At 42.6% G+C, this 18,847-nt stretch overlaps 1 protein-coding gene across 2 annotated transcripts in view; it reads right to left on the bottom strand.

The window, feature by feature from the left end:
* Positions 1 to 6,312: 6,312 nt before the first annotated feature.
* LOC122846308 (SLIT and NTRK-like protein 3) overlaps positions 6,313 to 18,847 on the bottom strand; it is a 29,694-nt gene continuing 17,159 nt past the window's right edge. For both annotated transcript variants that reach the window (XM_044143177.1, XM_044143178.1), the window contains exon 7: positions 6,313 to 12,427. In XM_044143177.1, the coding sequence (XP_043999112.1) occupies positions 11,288 to 12,427 (1,140 nt within the window). In that variant the 3' untranslated portion in view covers positions 6,313 to 11,287. The remainder of the gene's footprint in view (positions 12,428 to 18,847) is intronic.

Raw genomic sequence — 18,847 nt, forward strand, 5'->3', positions numbered from 1 at the left:
GATCTCTCACAGTTAAAAGCAAATGATGATGATGCCTGAGTTCCTGATGCACCCCAGAGGATCTCTTCAAGGCCTTGTATTGATCATCCAGGTTCTGGTTGATTTTTCAGTGTTTCAGTGTGAACAAAGTCTCGCACTTGATCCTTTTTCCTGTTAGTAATTAGTGCATAACTAAAATTCTGTGTAATGTATGTTTTATAAATATTTAAAAGCCCGTGAGGTTTCTATTAAGATTCATTTATCTTCTGTTTATAGCAGGGGTCTCAAACTCCAGTCCTCGAGGGCCGCTGTCCTGCACTTTTTAGATGAGCCACAGGTACAAAACACTGCAATAAAATGACTTAATCACCTCCTCCTTGTGTAGATCAGTTCTCCAGAGCCTTGCTAATGACCTAATTATTCTGTTCAGGTGTGGTGTAGCAGAGGCACAATCTAAAAGTTGCAGGACTGCGAGGACTGGAGTTTGAGACACCTGGTTTATAGATTTCTTCAGACTCCTCGAGAATTGCAGTGGTGTTGTGTCCTTCAGAAGACGAACAATTGAAGATGAAGAACAAAAAAGGATTTCTCATTATTTCCCAAATAAGATCTAGCACAACGAAGTGAAACATTCAATCCTAATCCAATCCTCGTGGAGGTACTAAAGTGATTCCATCTTTTCCCGGTGTTTGAGTCGGCCAGAGATAGCATTACAGGCAGGCAGAACTGGCATCCATCTTCTCAGCAGAGAATAAGTGTATTTCCCAAAAGGTCCTTTGTTTTTCAGCGGGCCAACGAGAAGATTACTGCTGTTTCTTGTAATGGTAGTGATTTCCCCCAACCGAGTGTAGAGAGGTCTGGGCAGCTGGTGTCGAAACAGAGAGCTCTGTCTGCCAGAGACGAGGAAGCTAATTTATATAAGAATGGGATGGAGATTAAGACCTCTGAGGGTATTATGGATTTGGGGAATTAAGCATAATGGATTTCATGTCGAGCTTTCTTTTACGAGTCTCGCGTTGGAGAGAGGTACCAAGTCTTGAGAGCAGATCTGATTCATTTTACGACTGCAGCACTGGCATCGGGTGCAACGCATGTACACCCACACATAAACACGCATTCATTCGTTAAGGCCACATTCATTCATCCAGCAGCAGCCCTTAATGAAATATGGCTCATAAAGTGCTTGAATTAAAATGCCTTTTGTCATCCCCAAGTGCATATTTATGAGAACTTTTTTATTTTTGTGTTTTTTTGGGGGTTTTTTGCACTTCAGCTTTTAAAATTCCCAAAACCACAAACAAACCCGCTGCAGGATGTGGCAAATGTGTAATGTGAAACTAAGTGATGCAGCCAGACACAAAAGCAGGCAACAGTGGTATCAAGCAGCCTAAACATTGACGCCAACATTAATATTTCCCTAGCCGACTTTTAAAATACTCCGAACGGACGGACGGATTAAATACAGCTCAATCATCAGAGAAAAGAAGAAAAAAACAACCTGCTGATTTCAGAATATTAATAGCCTCAATAGTCAATAAGGAAATAAATTAACTGCAGGTTAACTGAAATGCAGGACTAGCATATTAACAAGTAAACTTTGCTTCAATTAATTATTGCTTTCGGTTATATTAAAATTGCAGCGACACGTATTGATGCATACTAATGAATGTTCTAAGGTTCCACCTCGCTTCATCTCACACACCGAAGTTCTGAATAAAGAAAAACATCCCACATATTTATGGTCTAATTCAGGGGTCTCAAACTCCAGTCCTCAAGGGCCGCTGTCCTGCAACATTTAGATGTGCCTCTGCTGCACCACACCTGAATAGAATAATTAGTTCATTAGCAAGGCTCTGGAGAACTGATCTACACAAGAAGGAGGTAATTAAGCCATTTCATTCCAGTGTTTTGTACCTGTGGCACATCTAAAAACTGCAGGACAGCGGCTCTTGAGGATTGGAGCTTGACACCCCTGGTCTAATTAAACTCTTAAGTTTGTTTTTATTTTATTTCAGTTTTAATTGTTTTTGCTTGAATTTCCTCCAGTGTTTAAAACCGCTTTGATTTCTTTCTCTTCTTTACTTTTCTTTTTTTTGGGCCTCTGGGGCGTTCAGGCTAACATCCACATCTATTACACTGACATACAGAATAATCACCTGCAGGGCTCGGTTCGGGTTTGAGAGTTTGTGCTGTGTGGCCGACACGTTTCTCAATACACCTGCAATTATATGACAGAATGATACGAGAACAAATGAGAATACAAATGTCTCAAAACCACATGACCACACCCTGATTGTTCGACTTCAGATGAAGCACGTTGGAACCTTTAGCCATTAAACTTGGTTTCTGGTTTAGAGCTTCCTCTCAAAGCCAGAGTAGGATCTACTTCTCAGTTCTAAAGCTATTGCATCATTTTTACAGGAATCTGCACACAGCAGTTCAAATTGAAAATATACCAGAGTGGTACCTTTGTAACCCAGTAACTTTAAAACACAGTTTGGGGTTTATGATTTGCTTTTTAGCAACAGTTTAAATGTTTTTGGTGGTTTTGTGCATGAGAACAACTTTTGAATTAGCCAAAGAATACATAAACTATTCAAACCTTGAACACACAAATCAAATACGGGATGTTGAGCTGGATCTCCTAGTTCCAGAGAAATGCTATTTAGAATGGAATGGGTGGCGGCCGAGGGACGGGGTCGTGGGGGTCCGATCCCCGGTTGCAGAAGCTGACTCCCGGGAGGAGGCCCCGGTGAGGTGTTCCGGGTACATCCCACCAGGACGAGGCCCCGGGGAAGACCCAGGACACGCTGGAGGGACTATGTCTCTCGGCTGGCCTGGGAACGCCTCGGGATTCCCCCCGGAGGAGCTGGAAGAAGTGGATGGGGAGAGGGAAGTCTGGGTCTCCCTTCTGAAGCTGCTACCCCCGTGACCCAAACCCGGATAAGCGGAAGAAGATGGATGGATGGAATCATTTCCCGCTCCCAACTCTGTGTAAACAGTTTGCGGATGACCACTTCCTGTTCCAACATGATTAAACACCAATGCATGAAGAAAGGTCCACAAAGAAGAAAAGGATGAAGAAGAAATTCCCTACAGGAATTCATGAGCCAACATAATATTGTCTTCCACTGAAAGAGCTGAAGTTTTATAGACATGAACATGTAACATAAACCATCACTAGCGCCACTGGTTAGCTTCCAATCATGCCTAATCCATTTCTGACATGATTTTATTGACTGTTAGGTCTTTAAAAATGTATTTATGAATCGGATGTCTTGTTAACTACTGCTGTATGAGGGGGTCACACCTCTTCCCAGAGTCTACTGCAACAATACAATAAATATCTTGACCAAAACGCAGTATTATTGCTGCTCCATTGCCATGAATGGCTTTGAGTCATCCGACTACCCAGTGTGCGGATTTCGGTTTATATATTCAAGGATGAGAGGATTAAAGTGTTTGCCAATGAATGGATGAGTTGAGGGCATTACAGCATGCTTTGAATATTCAAGCTCTGCTTAACTATATTTTCTGTCCCCTACTGTGCTGTCAAACTAGGAAGATAAATGCAAAGTACCAACTCAAGAGAGACTAACTTTGGACCTAAAGGGATAAAAAGAGACTATGTGACCTTGCTTTGATGAAAACGTTGTTCCTCATTTGTTAAATCTCGCCATGTTGTAAAAAAAAAAGAAAAAAAAGTGGAATTTTGTATTCTGCCTCTGCTCTTATTAGCTCTGCATCACGAGGATTCCTCTGAAGCAAGTTTTTTATTTTTTTTATTTTTTTTAATTGATAAAGAAATACGAATGTACAAACTCTGCACTGAATTGAAATGCTCGATGCCATAACTGCATTGGAGGAAAGAAAAATTTAAGGCCCTGTTCCTGAATCTTGCCCAGCACACGGGGTTAATAAATCTCCTTTACCTTTACGGCCCTGCACCCAGACACATAAAGGTAGCCATGCTCCCCGGTTTAAAGCGGCGCTTGGCGGAAGTGGGGGATATTCAGAGTTATCTTTGTAAACGGGCGCCTTCCCCTGGCTCGCGCTCCGCTCTCAGCTTCCCTGCCAGATAAACATGTTGTTCCAAACACTGGTTCTACGCACGGCGTCAGGCAGAGATTAAGACCGACTTAAGTTTATCATAAATGAATTGCAAAGTCGACAGTTGTGTGGCCCACTGCCTCTCAGTTCTAAAGCCACCAGCTGTGGTATTTCGGAGGTGATGGGAGCCGTGCTAAAGGAGCCATGAGGCATTCCAGTGCTGAGGTGGGCTGTAATCCTCTGCTCCCGGCTCGCTCGCGACAGAGAAGAAAGCAGCGGGGAGGCACATTCGCAAATCAGAATTTATGGTGCCATCAGTGCTGCCTCAAAGCTGTTTCAGGGAGACAGCGACGCTCGGGGCACGTAGGGAGGGTTTTTCCACACGTCTCAATCTGGCATGAAAAAGCATGCAGTCTGAGGAAAGTATGATCAGCTCTAATGTTAAACTGGCCTTAATTATTGATCCGCATTTTGTAGACGGCGCAAACCTACCGAGACGGAGGCATCAGGAAGAGCTGCAGAGAGAGTTTGTTTATAGGACAGCTGATGGTTGTGCACTCCTCAAATCTGGCGTGGCAAGAAGAAAGCCATTAAACTCTCGGTTTCCCTGAAACCATGGGCTGAGGATGAGGCTTTGCGTCGAACAAACCGCTTTGTCTGGAGGAAAACCGAGGGGACAGTCCAGACAGTGAAACACGGTGTTGGCAGCATCGTGGTCTGGGTACTGCTTTTTTTTCAGAGACAAAGAAGCTGGTCATAGTTGGTGGTAAATCAATAGAGCTGAAGTCTGGAAGACAAACTGTTACAGACTTGAAGAAAAGAAAAAAATCTGAGACCAAGGATGAGGTTTGTGTTCTACCGTTTAACATGAAAGAACAGATCAAAGCATGTTGGCCCAGTCAAAGTCACGATCCAAATCAATTGGGAGTGCTTGGGGAGATTAAAAATAGTCAATCACAGACCACCTGTGTGAGGATTTAGTTTTTTCTGTGTTTATTTGGTGTCCACTCTTTGATTGTCCCCTCGTTTCCCTGATTACCTTCCCTGTGTATTTAATCCCAGCTGTTTCCTCGTTGTGTCCTTGTCCAAGTTGTCATCGTCTTTGTCTGCGCTACCTGTGTTGAGTTCACCAGTGCGGCCTGGATTTCTGTTTTTATGTCAGAGCTTTGATTAAATCATCTTTCTTTCACTCCACCATCTGGGTCCTCCGCATTCATCCTCACCGCCAAATACTGCACTTCATGACAACAAGGCCGAGATTGAGGCTATTCTGCAGAAGAATGGGCAAAAAAATAATAATAAAAAAATCTGTTTCCACATGTGTAAGGTTGGCAAAGACATCCCCTGGAAGAACTGGTGGCCATTTTTCCAATATATTGGCTCCAGAGGGTCTGAATACAATCTACTCAAAATGTCATAATAGACGCAAGAAACAGAAAGATTGTTGGTCAAAAGACCATGTTCAACCTTTTCAGCTTGCAGGCAAACATAATGTGTCGCAAAGTGCTAAATACATTGTCATCCTTTTGATCGTTTTAGTTCAAAGATGGTTTAGGGTTCATGAAGCGTATTGTTTAACTGGCAAATCTATGTTTTAGTGGTGTCTGCATTTTCCGGTTTGGGAAGGAATCCTGAAATGTTTGGAGCAGAAAACTCAAAGACGGTTTGGATTTAAAAACCCACATGCAGAGAAGGAATTTTCATGTTTTTCTGTGTGTCACACACACATAAAAACCTTAAGATTTATAGACATGTGCAAGAACACATCAACAGACCCTTCTTTATCACTGCGCATGTAAAAGCTCATGAGACTTTTCCGCAGCGTCAGCCAGGCTCGTCCTGCCATCTTAGTGTCTCTTCACCCAGCTTACTGCGGCAGTAGACTGACAAGGTAACAGACACGTATCAGCTTACTACAATAACACCTAACCAACACGCCAAGTCATCTGCCATTTTGACTCGGCGCTCCTTAAATAACTATTGTCGTGCTGCTTCTCGCAGAGGCTCCCAAATCTCCATCTTTTGAATGTAACCGCTTGGTGGACGTCGAGCTGAGCTCCGACTCTTGGCAAAGATCACGCGGGGTGACGTCGCGTGTCAAAGTACACACAATCTGACTCCATTCACACACTCCCCCATTGAACGAATAAAGTCCTCCCAGCAGCCGTAAGCCTGGAATCACCCGCTTTGCTGATCTCTCACACCTTCTTTTCATCTCCTCCCATCCTCTCCTAAATCTCCCCTCCGTCCTCTTTAGTAGCCTACCTCTCTCCCTCCCCGTACCTTCTCATCTTGCTCCACTGGTGTCTCTCTTTTAATGCACTTCAAGACTCTTTGCTCTTCTGCTAAGTATCCCATGCTGATGTAGTCCATTGAGAGCCAGTGATTGTGTGTGTGTGTGAAAGCAGGGGGAAGAAAAGAGGAGCAGGGCAGATCACTGCAATGCAGAGCAACATTACACAGCAGCGTTGCTCTGCGTGCCTGTTGTGTGTTCAGTTTGTGTACATATTTAGCCGGACTTTGTTTGCTCTCGAACTTTTGTGTTTGCACGTGAGGGAAGCGTGCGTACGTCCGTGCGTTTACGGCGTTAACGCGTCGCCCTGTGTGTATTTGTGAAGGATGACCGGGCTCAGCCGCAACTATTTGTCATGGCCGAACACCAAAGCCTCTGCAAGCTATGCACCATGACTTTTAAACAGATCTCCTTTCACTCACATCAAACCATGTCCGACTGTGTATTTTATTTTATTTTTTATTCTTTAACTATGCCGGCATGTTTATGCCTGCGAGACAAGAATATGGGTTTTTGTGCCTTCACATAAACGCTCAGGAGGGATCCGCCCGGCTAGATCCATCATGCGAAACGCCATTGTTCTAATCAGGCTAATTGTCCCGATCCTCGACACGTTCCTCCTGCCGTCTCTACTTAACTGACGCCGAAGCCTCTCTTATTTTCCTTCTTTCTTTCCCGAGGAATAAACGACACGGCGGTGGAGAAAGAGCGAGAGGCAATCTGAGCCGCAGAGGCCCACCGGCGTTTGAAGCCTAAAGACTCTTTCATCCTTGACTCTGGGAAATGAATGATTTCTTTTTTTCTTTTTCTTCTTCACACAGCGATGGGACAGGTCTGACAGGACACAAACACATGAACCATGGCAAAGCTGTTAGCCTGGCAAAACACGCAAGCATTATACAATACGAAATAATAATAATATAAAATGTAGGATTGCAAAAGAAAACCTCGCTGGAGTGGGTCCAGAGAGAGAAAGCACTGTAAAAAATTAGATGCCACGGGCGAGGAAGTGAGAAGGGAAGCTTTAAAGGTGAGGGGAGAAATAGTGTGAAAAGGATGGAAAACGACGCTTTAATTAGTCGTTTGTTGCTTTAACTGGCATTTAGTTTTAACTGCGCTTCTTTTGTCTGAGGATACAATGGGGCTGATGTGGTATGAGTGAACCGCACAGTTTAGAGGATTACGGCTGGACTGAGGCTGTGCTCACAAACTTCACACACTCTCCTTAAACACACACCTACAAAGAAACACCAACCCGCCCTTTTAATGCACACACACACACACACACGCACACAGTCCCCAGTGTGCGTTACATACACACCTACTTGGGGATTATCTGTTCAACAGAGTTCTGAACACTGAGAGTGAGGAGGAGGTGTCTGAAGAGCCCAAAGAAATACACACAGACTCTCTCTCTCTCTCACACACACACATACACACACATATTTTCAGTGGATGCTGCTACCTGTGTGCTGGGCAGCATATAGAGCAGCATCTCTCTGTGTCCGCCCTGTGAGGCTAAGATGACAGCCGGAGCGTTGAGAGAGAGAGAGAGAGAAGGGGAAATAGAGGAGAGGGGAAAGAACAAAAGCAAAAGGTGAGCAGGAGAGCGGCGGAATAAAGAGGCGAGAAAATGGGGAGAGAGAGGGAGGGGAGCGAATCAGACGGAGAGATGAAAGAAGAGGAGAGACCGTTGCGCGAGGCACTCAGGCTGGGGAAGGGGATGGTGCAATGTGCAACCCTGGCCCCGGGGCCAGTGGCCTTACATGTCCTCATTTCACAAATAGATTGTATTGATTTCATACAGTTAATGTGGAAGATTGCCTCTATTAGCTCCTTTCCCCAGCTTTCAATGTGTGAGGAACGCTGCAGGCCATCAGCTTCGCCTGGCTTTCATCTGATCTCTCCAGCACTCCGCGTGGACAAGCTCAGCGCACCTCCGGCCGCTTTGTTCATCATGCACTATTAAGAAAAGGAACATTCTGGATTTTTCAAGTGAATATTTTTTTAAAACGTGTAAAGCAGTAGACCACTTTCATGTCCTCTTCATTTGGTATCAACCCAAGAAAGTTGGTCCTGGAGGCTAAAGCTTGCGGCTGGTCCTAAAGGGGCCCAGACCAAAGCAGAGTCACCAGCTGCTTGTTGTTTAATTGCTTGATCTGTGGTTGAGTTTATTTCAAAAACTGTTTTGTGTTTGGCTATGCAGTTTGAAGGATTTCTACTGATAATGTAAATATGTTCATGATATTATGCATTATCTGTTTTTTTTTCTTCTTGTTCCTGGTATTGGCCTAACTACAGAGTATTGTTGAAATTTTGAGGCTGTTTTCATTCAGGAAGAGTGAAAACCGACATTGAAGATGGTGCATGTGCCAGAAGAGGAAGAAGAGGAGAAATATATAATTTTTATATAGAATATAATATTTTTGGTTCATTACTTTTTTAAATTGTGAAAATAAGTTTTACAGAGACCATCCCACCACTTTGAATGAATAAAAGATGAATTAAAATGCAGTTATCTGTGTTTTTAAATCTAATAACTGAAATTGCAGAACATTTCTGAAAGATTGTTTGTTTGAACACTTTGTGGGCATATTTAAATCTTTGACTCAAACATTTATTTATTTTATTTTTTTATTTCTCTCAGCTGTTTAACAGGGTTTAAAGTAAACTGAGGGACATAAACTGAGCTGCAGCTGTCTTAATATTTATCCAACACTTGGAAATATTTGACATTTGTTGCTTTGAGGTGCAAATTAGCTAATAGTTAAATTTTGCTAACATAATGTATTTCTTCTGCCTTCAAACACCTTCCATCTAAAAATTGTCAAAGTAAATACTATTTTGAGTATTTCAACCATCATCAAATGTGCGTCAGGTGGTTATTTACAAAAGAGATGATGATTTTTTTTATATAATTATGCAGGAAATGGAGTTTGAAGGCTGTACACCGACATAAATCTTCCTGAGTGAAAACAGACATTGAAGAAGGTACATTAAAAACATTTCCAATGAGAAATCTAATAATATTTGTTTTGTATCGGATGTTTAAACTTTAAATTTGAGTTTTACAGCAACTTGCTTTTCCATTATGTGGTTACCTTGACCTGAAATGGTTTACAAGTTCACCAAGCAGTCTGGAGTTCAGTTTCCAATATGGCTGCCAACATACATGAAACATAGTGGAAGTCGAAGGTATAAACTATTTTAGCCTTTTCTATTGATTGTATTTCCCTAAACCAGCATTTAGAGAAATATATTATTGACTTGCAATGAAATTAGCAGTTAGCATCAAAACACAGATAAACCTACCAACTCCACCCTAATCCTTGATTTGCAACAAAATGAAGACCCCAAGAAATTTACCTACAAAATTGTGAACTATCCCTTTAAGGGATTGAAAATGGAGAACATGAGAGTGCATCTTATTTGGGTCAGGCTGTGTGTAAATGTGTGTGAATCTGTCGCACAATAGTTGCCAGGGAACGTCTTTTTTTTTTTGTTTTAATGTAGCACCCTTTATTGTACTTTGTGGGTCGGCGGTAAGAAGGCTGAACCAGATGCAGAATCATCCTATACAATAATATAACATGATCCCTTACAGGAGAGCTTCAACACGCAAAAACTAAGAATAAATATATTCACAACTGCCTCTACTATTGTTTGGAGATGAAAGCATAAAAAGTATCTCCATAAAAGATATTAACCAGTAGTTGATAGAAGTGTCTTTTTTTTTTAACAACAGAAAAGAAAAAAAAAATGCCTCTACACCAGCTTTTATTTTGTCCTTTGTCTTTGTTGTCATTCAATATTTCCTCTGAGAAATACTTTAAAGAAAAAGAATACAATAACCTCTGTGCCTTTGTCGGGTGGAATAAAACATGAAGCAGAGGTCCTTGTGGCCCGGCTAAGTCTGAGAGATAAAGAAATCCAAAATGCATCCATTGGCTCGGTGTTCTTCTGTGGTCCTGCCTTCCTTGGTTTTGTTTTCCATTAAAATGATAGTAACAATAATAAGAACTTCCAAAATCTTTCCAGAATCTCACTCTGCGACAATCCAGACAATCCCGAATTAGTCCCCGTCATAGCCCTGTAAAGAAATCCAGATAAGCAAACTAAGTTTGACCGGATGAGATGGAGAAAAACCAACAGAACTGCATACAAACAACTCCGATATTGACTGGGTAGGTTATTATTTTTGGCTCATCCAGGGAATGCAATTATTCTTCAGGTTCTCGATTAGTCTCAGTTGTCCATCAGCGTCCCGTCCGTTGGTAGTCAAACCTCTTTGTTTAGATAAATAGATCTGTATTTATAGAAAAATAAGCATTGACCATACTGCTGGCTGTTCATTGCTAAGGCACTTGGCTATATTCGGTTATTTTTCTTCTTCTTGGGTTGTCTCGGCCGCTCCTCTGTCTCAACGTGCATGCCCAGCTCGCTCCAGGCCTTCGGGCTGTCGAGGTTCATGACTTTTGTTTTTGATGTTGTTAAGAGCTGTGTTTTTTTTGTTGTTTTTTTTCACCTCTACGCAGGTCCTTTGAGAGTGATATTATGAGCATTAACGCCCACAGCCGTGCTGTAGCCTGCTAATTGTGGCGTTTGGTGGAAAAACAGAGCCTTTTTATCGCATTGTAGGACTGTGGAGGAAAAATGAAAAGCAGCGGTATCTGCAGCTGAAGTTTTGCCCAGAGGCAGAGATCCTGGTTCAGCTAATCCTTGCCAAATACCAACCTATGTGCCAGTAGTGGGGAAAAATACAAAACCTGACCTCAGGTCCTGGAATAAAACACGGTGTGTAGTGTAGTCCCACTCCCCCACAGGCTCCTTTGAAAACCAACCTCTGTACAGGAGGAGTCAGTGTTACTGGGTGATTCATCAGCAGAAAGGGAGATGACGAGCAGACGAAAGAAAAAAAATGGTAGCAAGAAGGAGGGAGGAGAGGAATTAAAGGAAGGAGGAGTGTTAAAACTGATAGGACCGATCCAGAACTTCCATGTAGTCTGGTTTGGTCCTCAGTCTGGGTCTCTGCTCTCCATCTCCCTGCTCACTCTGGCCGCCTCCGGCTGAGGAGCTGGCAGTGGTGACCACGAGTGTTTGTTCAGGTCTCACTTCCTGCTTGCAGTCCTGGGTGCGGGGGTAGCAGGGCGGGGGCCTCCCGTACCTGTCGGGCAGATCTCTGAACTCGGGGGTGGGGAGTTGGAAGAGACAGTCCACAAGCTCCACCTTAGGAGTGGGACCCTGGCTGTCGATGACCGTGGGACACAGGATGCCATTCCCATGGAGACCAGCAAGCGCTCCCATTGCCCCTGTGATGGTGTTGATGGGGGATGAAGACACCTCCAGGGTCCACTCCTTCTCCTTCTCCGGCGTAGGGCAGTATCCTCCCTTGCACTCCTTCGAAGCCGCAAACGCCTGCTGCTGCTGCTGCTGCTGCAGTTGCTGGTTCACATCTGCGTCCTGTTGGTCTTTGAACATCGGGTTGCTACACATGTGTGAGGCGGCGGCGGGGTCGGCTTCTTTCGCTGCCGCCTCTCTGGGCAAGATGGTGTCGTAGACGTGGTTGTGTTCGGTCAGAGGTAAGCGGGGCTTTTCAGGCAGGTCGTGGTGAAGGTGGTGGTGGTGGTGGTGGTGCGTCTGCTCTGTGAAGATTCCACACTCCATCTGTATCCCAGCCAAGTCTACCTCTCCCTGGCGACGGAACGGCAGCTTTTCCCTAACCCTCAGGGCGTAGGCGATTAGTGCCGCGGCCGCGAAGAAAGCGGAGACAAACAACACCAGCAGGCTGAGCACCAACACCGACAGAGGGATCGAATCTATCCACGGAGGGGCCAGGGGTCCCAGCCCAGGCGTAGGGTACATGGATACATTTCCTCCTGCATCTGTGAAGTTTGCCATCTGCTCCTCCAGCTCACGGCCCTCTTGGGGCTCCAGCTCAGGACAGAGCAGCTCCATGGAGAGGGAGCGCAGGGCCACGCCTTTAGTCTTTTCGGGCGACTTGCAGACCGCCTCTCCCATAAGAATCATAGTGCTGAGCCCCTCGAGCCAACGCTTCAGCGGAGCTGCCTCACAGTTGCACTCCCATGGGTTCTGCTGCAGGTCCACCTGGAGAAATGCATCACACCACAGCACACTGTCATTGCATAATAGCGAAATAATTACTGATCTGCCATGCAAACGCGAATTCATGAATCATTCTGTTAACTGTTCACAAAAATAACTCATTTTGCAGTAACCCTTGCGATGCATATTATTAATTTAAAAACAACTCCAAATAAGCTGAGTGCAAGCATTACTGAGGTGGCAAGGAAGAAGAATGATGTCTACTGAAATCGTCTTGTGGTTTTAACATAATACGGGGCCTTACAAAAGTATCCACACCCATTGAATCATTCACATGCTTCAAGAGTATTTTGTTGGGGTTTTATGAGGTGAACCAACACAAAGTAGAAGTTGGAAGCACAATGCAGAATTTTCTTCTTCTTCTGCGAAATCAAATCTTTTGCATTCAGCCTCCTCTTTGTCAATGCTATGTAGAAACATCTTTTAGTGACTGCTTCAAGCCTTTTAGAGTACATACCAGCATCTAACAGCTTGTCTTGTTTCAGATCGTCATTTGGATTGATTTTAAATATTTCTTAAGCATAAATAAGTTGCTATGCATTTCAGAGTAATGGGCACTGGATGCAAATGCACACTGAACCTCTAAGATTTTTATTTGTGAAGGAAATCCTAAAAAGTGTGTGTCGTTTTTCTCTGCTTGTACCGTAGCTTGTACATGTAGCACATGGCTTGTACATGTAGCACAAACTTCTAAATTAATGTAAAAACTGTATTCTGAGTAGCATAAATAAGTACAAATAATGTCATTAAGTGTGGTGGAGAAAGTCAATCACCTGTTTTTTATCTTTTGAATGGAAGAGCCATGCAGCGTTTAGTTTTGAACCTGCTTGCGGAGGCTCTGAAAACAGATTCCTGCTATGCTCCAGCTGGACAACCCAGGTTTTACATAAGTACTTTCTCAAAAAAACTCCCAGGCAGGCGAACATGCGGGAGCATCCCAGCGCCGAGTCTTTAACAACAGGCAGGATGTGATGCAACTCTCCCCTGTGCCGTAATCCAATAGGTATGCCCACAAATCCTGTTTCTGCCTCCCAGCTATTGACTGCAGGTCCTAAAACAAACTCAAATATTCTCTTTGAAACACTTTGAAAAAAGCGAAAGCAGATTATGCACAAAGGGAATCACATCATGTTGTATTGTCTGCAGGACTGATCTGTTCCGAGTCTTTAGCGGCGACACTGGCAGCGAAAGCAGATATTCTCTCTGTCGCACTTCCAAGGCGCTCGCACAAATGTTGTCATGCTAATTTGGTTAGGCCATCTCCTTGGCTTGCAGAGATAGGTGGATGATTTTAATTATTTTTTAAAGAAGGAGATGATTCAGCATTGCTGTTGCGGGAGCCGCTCCTTTCCCGGTTATCTTGCTCTCAATAGCCGGATGCTTCTTTTTTTTTTTTTCTTCCTTTATTGGCGTCAGTCCACCGTGGGCTTTCACAATCATAGCTAGAACTGATGGCTGTCTAGAAACAACAAACAGCTGCGGTTTTAAATTAGTTTCAACATTCCTGCTAAATCCAAATTTTCACGCAAAAAAATCTATTTTTTTCCAGTGTCTGCATTCTTGCAAGACGTGATTTAGCGTGAAGGAGCCAAATGACACAAAAATATGTGGCCAAACTGTCAGCTTAGTTTTTTTTTCTTCTTCCCTTTCCTTCATAACTTTCACGGTGATGATCGTACATCTGTCTGAAATTCTCGAAGCATTTTATTGCACGCTTTCATTCAGATCCCTTAAACTCTGTCACCCCGTCTATCATTTAAGCATCTGTCCGACGTAACCAGGAGTGTTTACAGTTTACGAGTCTGGTCACCAAGTGTGCGATTTGCTGTCAAATTGTCAATCAAAGCACTACTTTGGTAAGAAATTACAGACCCTTGCTTACCCCCGACAGGTGTTACTATTATGTCAGCCCATGCTGTGTGCTGTTGTGAAAATGGAGGCCTGTGGTTGAGTACTCCAAAGAAATGCCTTTTAAAAACAGTTTAAAGCATTTAGTTACCAACTAGCGCTACCTTCTCTAGACAGTATTATTCAATGTTTAATAGATACTATGCATGTGTGGCGTTACTATAACACATTACTGCACTGTGTTACATTTATGTGCTGCATATGGGTTATTCATTTTTAATCTTACGGATCTGACATTGACAGTCATTCTCAGTAAGCTGATATTTGGTTTGTTAATTGATCTGGGTGCTAAGTAACAGGGTTTCCTGTGAGAAAAGTCGGGTTTGTCAAATCATTTTTCCCACAACCAAAACCTGGATTCTGAACAGAACACCCAAGTTGAGTGGAAAGCAGGTCAATAATACATTTTTCCATCCAGAAGTCCAATAGCAATCGTCGCTCCCTGTCCATCATCTCTCTGTGTGTCATCTCATGTACACAATACCAGGATTAAAGTCAGGAAAGGGTACAAGCATCTGTGTTTCAATCAAAGGAGCTACTGATTTGCTGCTTTTGAATAAAGTCCAAGAAAGCCAAGAAGATATAATACGTATTTTTAAAAACAGTCACATTACAACATATTCAGCCTGAAATGAAGGATTCCATTTATTTGCTTCTCCTTCATTAACATGAAGATCAAAGATCAAGCAATTATTGTCCAAGATTTATTAGAGAGCTGTAAAAATTCCCACCAGGGGAGAAATTCAAAATGTTCTCAGCAAATCCAATTGATCTCTTTGCCCAAACAGTGATTTTCCTTCAATCGTTAGGTTTGCTCTGGGTGGCTCCCAGAAATCAAGTCGATATGAAGCATGTGTTAGAGTTTCTGGCACGAGGATTTTAGCTGAAGTCTCTGGTGATGAGACGCCCCCTGAGCTTTAGCTTGCCAAGCCTTCACTCTTCTGATGAATGTCTTCCATTGTTTTATGAATAATAAGACTCGGCGTGAGCCTGAAGAGAGTGAGTCTGACAAACAATCAGAAGTGTTGGAAGAAATGTCTTTATGGGAAATATTTGTTCGGTAGATGACATGCGGGAGGGGGGAAGCAAATTCAATCACTGTCAATATACAATTTCAATCACTTGTAGAACATCTTTAGCAGCCATAATTTAATAACACTTGCATTTATCGTTCTCTCGCATCGCTGGTGAGGATATTTTGGCCAGTTCTTCTTTACAGGTGTGAATAAATGCACAACGCATGAAAACTCCCATTAGACTTTGACTGAACCACATCATACACTTTCATTTTTTTTTTACAGTTTCTGCTATTCTGTTGTAGAAATGCTGCATTCTTTGGGCTCATTTACTTGCTTTAGCCCAGCTTAAGCTGCCATGCAGATGTTTGGCTCTAAAACATTTGATAGATACATTAGATCAAACAACCCCTTTACACATTTATGCAGTTTATTTTCATTTAATCCCTCTTAAACGTTTCTGATAAGCAGCTTTTAATACCAAACTGCTTGATTACACTCAAAATGCGGTTTTCAAGTGATGACTTTGTTTATTAAGGGAAAAAAGCCAGCCAAACAAATTGACCACATTCTTTGGGGGCCGAGTTTAATTTCAACAGGCCTCGTTCACGTCTGGCTTGTAAAATCAAGACATTAAAGAGAGACTGTCTGACATGAAGCAGGCTATAAGAGCTCAAAATGTAAAATATTGTCTACAGAAATTTAGGAACAGATGAAAAACACTCAATTACATCCATTTGAAAAAAAATAAAAAATCATGGCATTTTTTTTAAGTTTCAGAGACCAGGATGAGAATCATTATCCACAAGTAAGGAAAACACAACAGCGTTTAAGCTTTGCCAGCTACCAAAATTACTTCAGGAATCCATCAACAACTCATCCAGGAGGTCACAAAGAGCCTAGAGCACAAGTATCAATCTCCAGTCCTCCAGTCGCAGTCCTGCAGTTTTTAGATGTGCCACAGGTACAAAACACTGGAATGAAATGGCTTAATCACCTCCTCCTTGTGTAGATCAGTTCTCCAGAGCCTTGCTAATGACCTAATTATTCTATTCAGGTGTGGTGCAGCAGAGGCACAATCTAAAAGTTGCAGGGCAGCGAGGACTGGAGTTTGAGACACCTGGCCTAGAGCAACACTGAGAGAACTACACTTGTCTCACTTAAGTCAGAGTCCATTATTCAACAGCAGAAAGAGACAGGAAAAGAAAACATGACATTCCTGGGTGAATTCCAAGCTGTAAGTACCGAAAATAACAACAAATGGCCGACCCACTTACGCTAAAAACCCAATTTAAAGATTTAATAATTTTGGACTGACAGAACCGAGGAGGATTATTTTATACGGTGTAAATTTAGACATATGGTAATGGTATTGTGGTCATCTTGTGATGTTTCTTGATTATCTAGAATATATGTCCTAATTAATGGTGGTAGTAATCCTGCTAGCAGAAAAATCACGTATAAAACATCCATTTTAGTAGTTTGTGTGGCAGGACAAAGATCAGAAGAGCATTAGCTCTCCACCCCTGAAAAGCTAAACTAAATGTTGGTATTGGGAATGGCCCAGTCAAAGTCTGGACTTAAATCTGGTTGAGATTCTGTGGCATGCCTTTACACAGTCAGAGAAAGCTTGAAATCCCTCCAGTGGGGCTAAATTAAAACAAGTGGGTGAAAATTCCTTCATAATGATGTAAAAGACTCATTACTAGTAATTCACAAACTCTTGATGGCAGTTGTTGCTGCTGAGAGTGAAACATCTTGATATTATTAGGCTGAGAAGGCAATTCACACCGGGCCAAGTTGCTTTGGATAGGATTTCCACCCCCGAATGAATAATATCATCATCTGAAAACTGTAGTTTGTTTAAACTCAAGTTATTTTTTCTGCTATGAAACATTTAATGATGACAAAAAAGCAAATGTAGAAGAAATCTGTAGTGGCTACAAATACTTTGGCAGCACTGTCCAAAATTGTTCCAGATATGTTGCGTTTCATTCAGCCGAAACTCTTTTTCTTATGACTGTCCAGATTTTATGTAGCAAAAATATCTGCAGATGAGATACAAAGTCAAAGAACCATATCAAATCAATTTGCTCGTTCAAAGTCTACACTCATGCTGTTCGATTTTGTGAGTTTGTGATGTTTTGGCACTTTCCGGGGCGTAGCTATCAACTTTCATATTCGCGCTCGCTTCGCCTGCAACATGCACTTTCGCGTTTGCGTATTTTCCCCGAGCGACTTCACCGACATCCCCCAGAGGAAAGCCGTGAACTCGTTCTGTACAGCGGTTTGCCGCCTCTTGTAGACGGCGCACGGGCGGATGTAATAGCAAAGAGCAAAAGCATCTGGTCCATTGAGGCCGCTGTTGGCAGAAAAAAAGGCGCCTCTGTCTCTGTGTGATCGCTAAACATCCGTGCAACATGCTGAGTTTGGAAAGCAGCCTCTGATCTTCCATTCTGAGAGAAAACAAATACAGACTGCAGACGTTTGCATCGGTTTGGATGTTTGGGATTGGAACGTGCAGCTAGCTGTTCGGCGGGGTAAAGACATGAAGATGTAAACTCATTCTCACAGTTCTGGCAAAACAAACGCGTGCAAGATCACCACCATGTGCATATGAAGTCATTTTGACGCTAAAATATTATTGTGATAATTAGTCTTTCACTAATTATGTCCTGGCGTATCATCCACCCCTGCACATAATTAAATACCGACGGTTATTAACAGTAAATTACTCTTATCTCAATGGCTAGAACATTCTGTCTTTATTTAACAAGTGAAAAAAAAATCATCACTGAAGTTAAAAAGGCTTTAATGGCATCATGTAATATGAAATCCAAATTACTGAGTCAGACAGCCAGTGAGACTGAGACCCATCTCGTCTCTGTAAATAGCAAAGTGGTGTGGTCAAACTTCCCAGCTCATAAAATCCTATAATGACAGAAGCTGTTTTGCTGAGCTAGTCTATTTCGGTTTAAAACACCTATACAGGTTTTGTTTTATGCTGTGCTGCGCACTTTAGAATAAAGAAAACTGGTTCATGTTACAGAAGGATCTAAGTTGTTTTCATCCGTTTTTATTGTCCTGGTGAAATTGGATACACAAGATGTGCAGCCAAATAAAAGATGGTAGCAATTGCTATGAGGATGGACTTGATTTTACTGATGTGACTCACCATCAGCTGCCTTATCATCCAAACATTTTCCGTCCTAATCTTATGCACAATCATGGGGTGTGGTACATCCCCAAATCATAACAATTTGGAACACAGGAGACATATAAGTCCAAACATACTATTACCAACGAATAGTCGCCAACTGACTGCATATGCATGTTTTGGACAATAGTAGGAAAGCTTAATTCTTGTTCTGACACTAAAAAGACCAACTGAATCTCCTTTGCTAGCTTCCCTGGGCTTTGTTACTCTGTATCTCACAAAATACAAGGTATTTTACGTGACAAACCAACACAAAGTAAT

The sequence above is a fragment of the Gambusia affinis genome, linkage group LG16 (genome assembly GCF_019740435.1).
Source record: "Gambusia affinis linkage group LG16, SWU_Gaff_1.0, whole genome shotgun sequence".
Classification (NCBI taxonomy): domain Eukaryota; kingdom Metazoa; phylum Chordata; class Actinopteri; order Cyprinodontiformes; family Poeciliidae; genus Gambusia; species Gambusia affinis.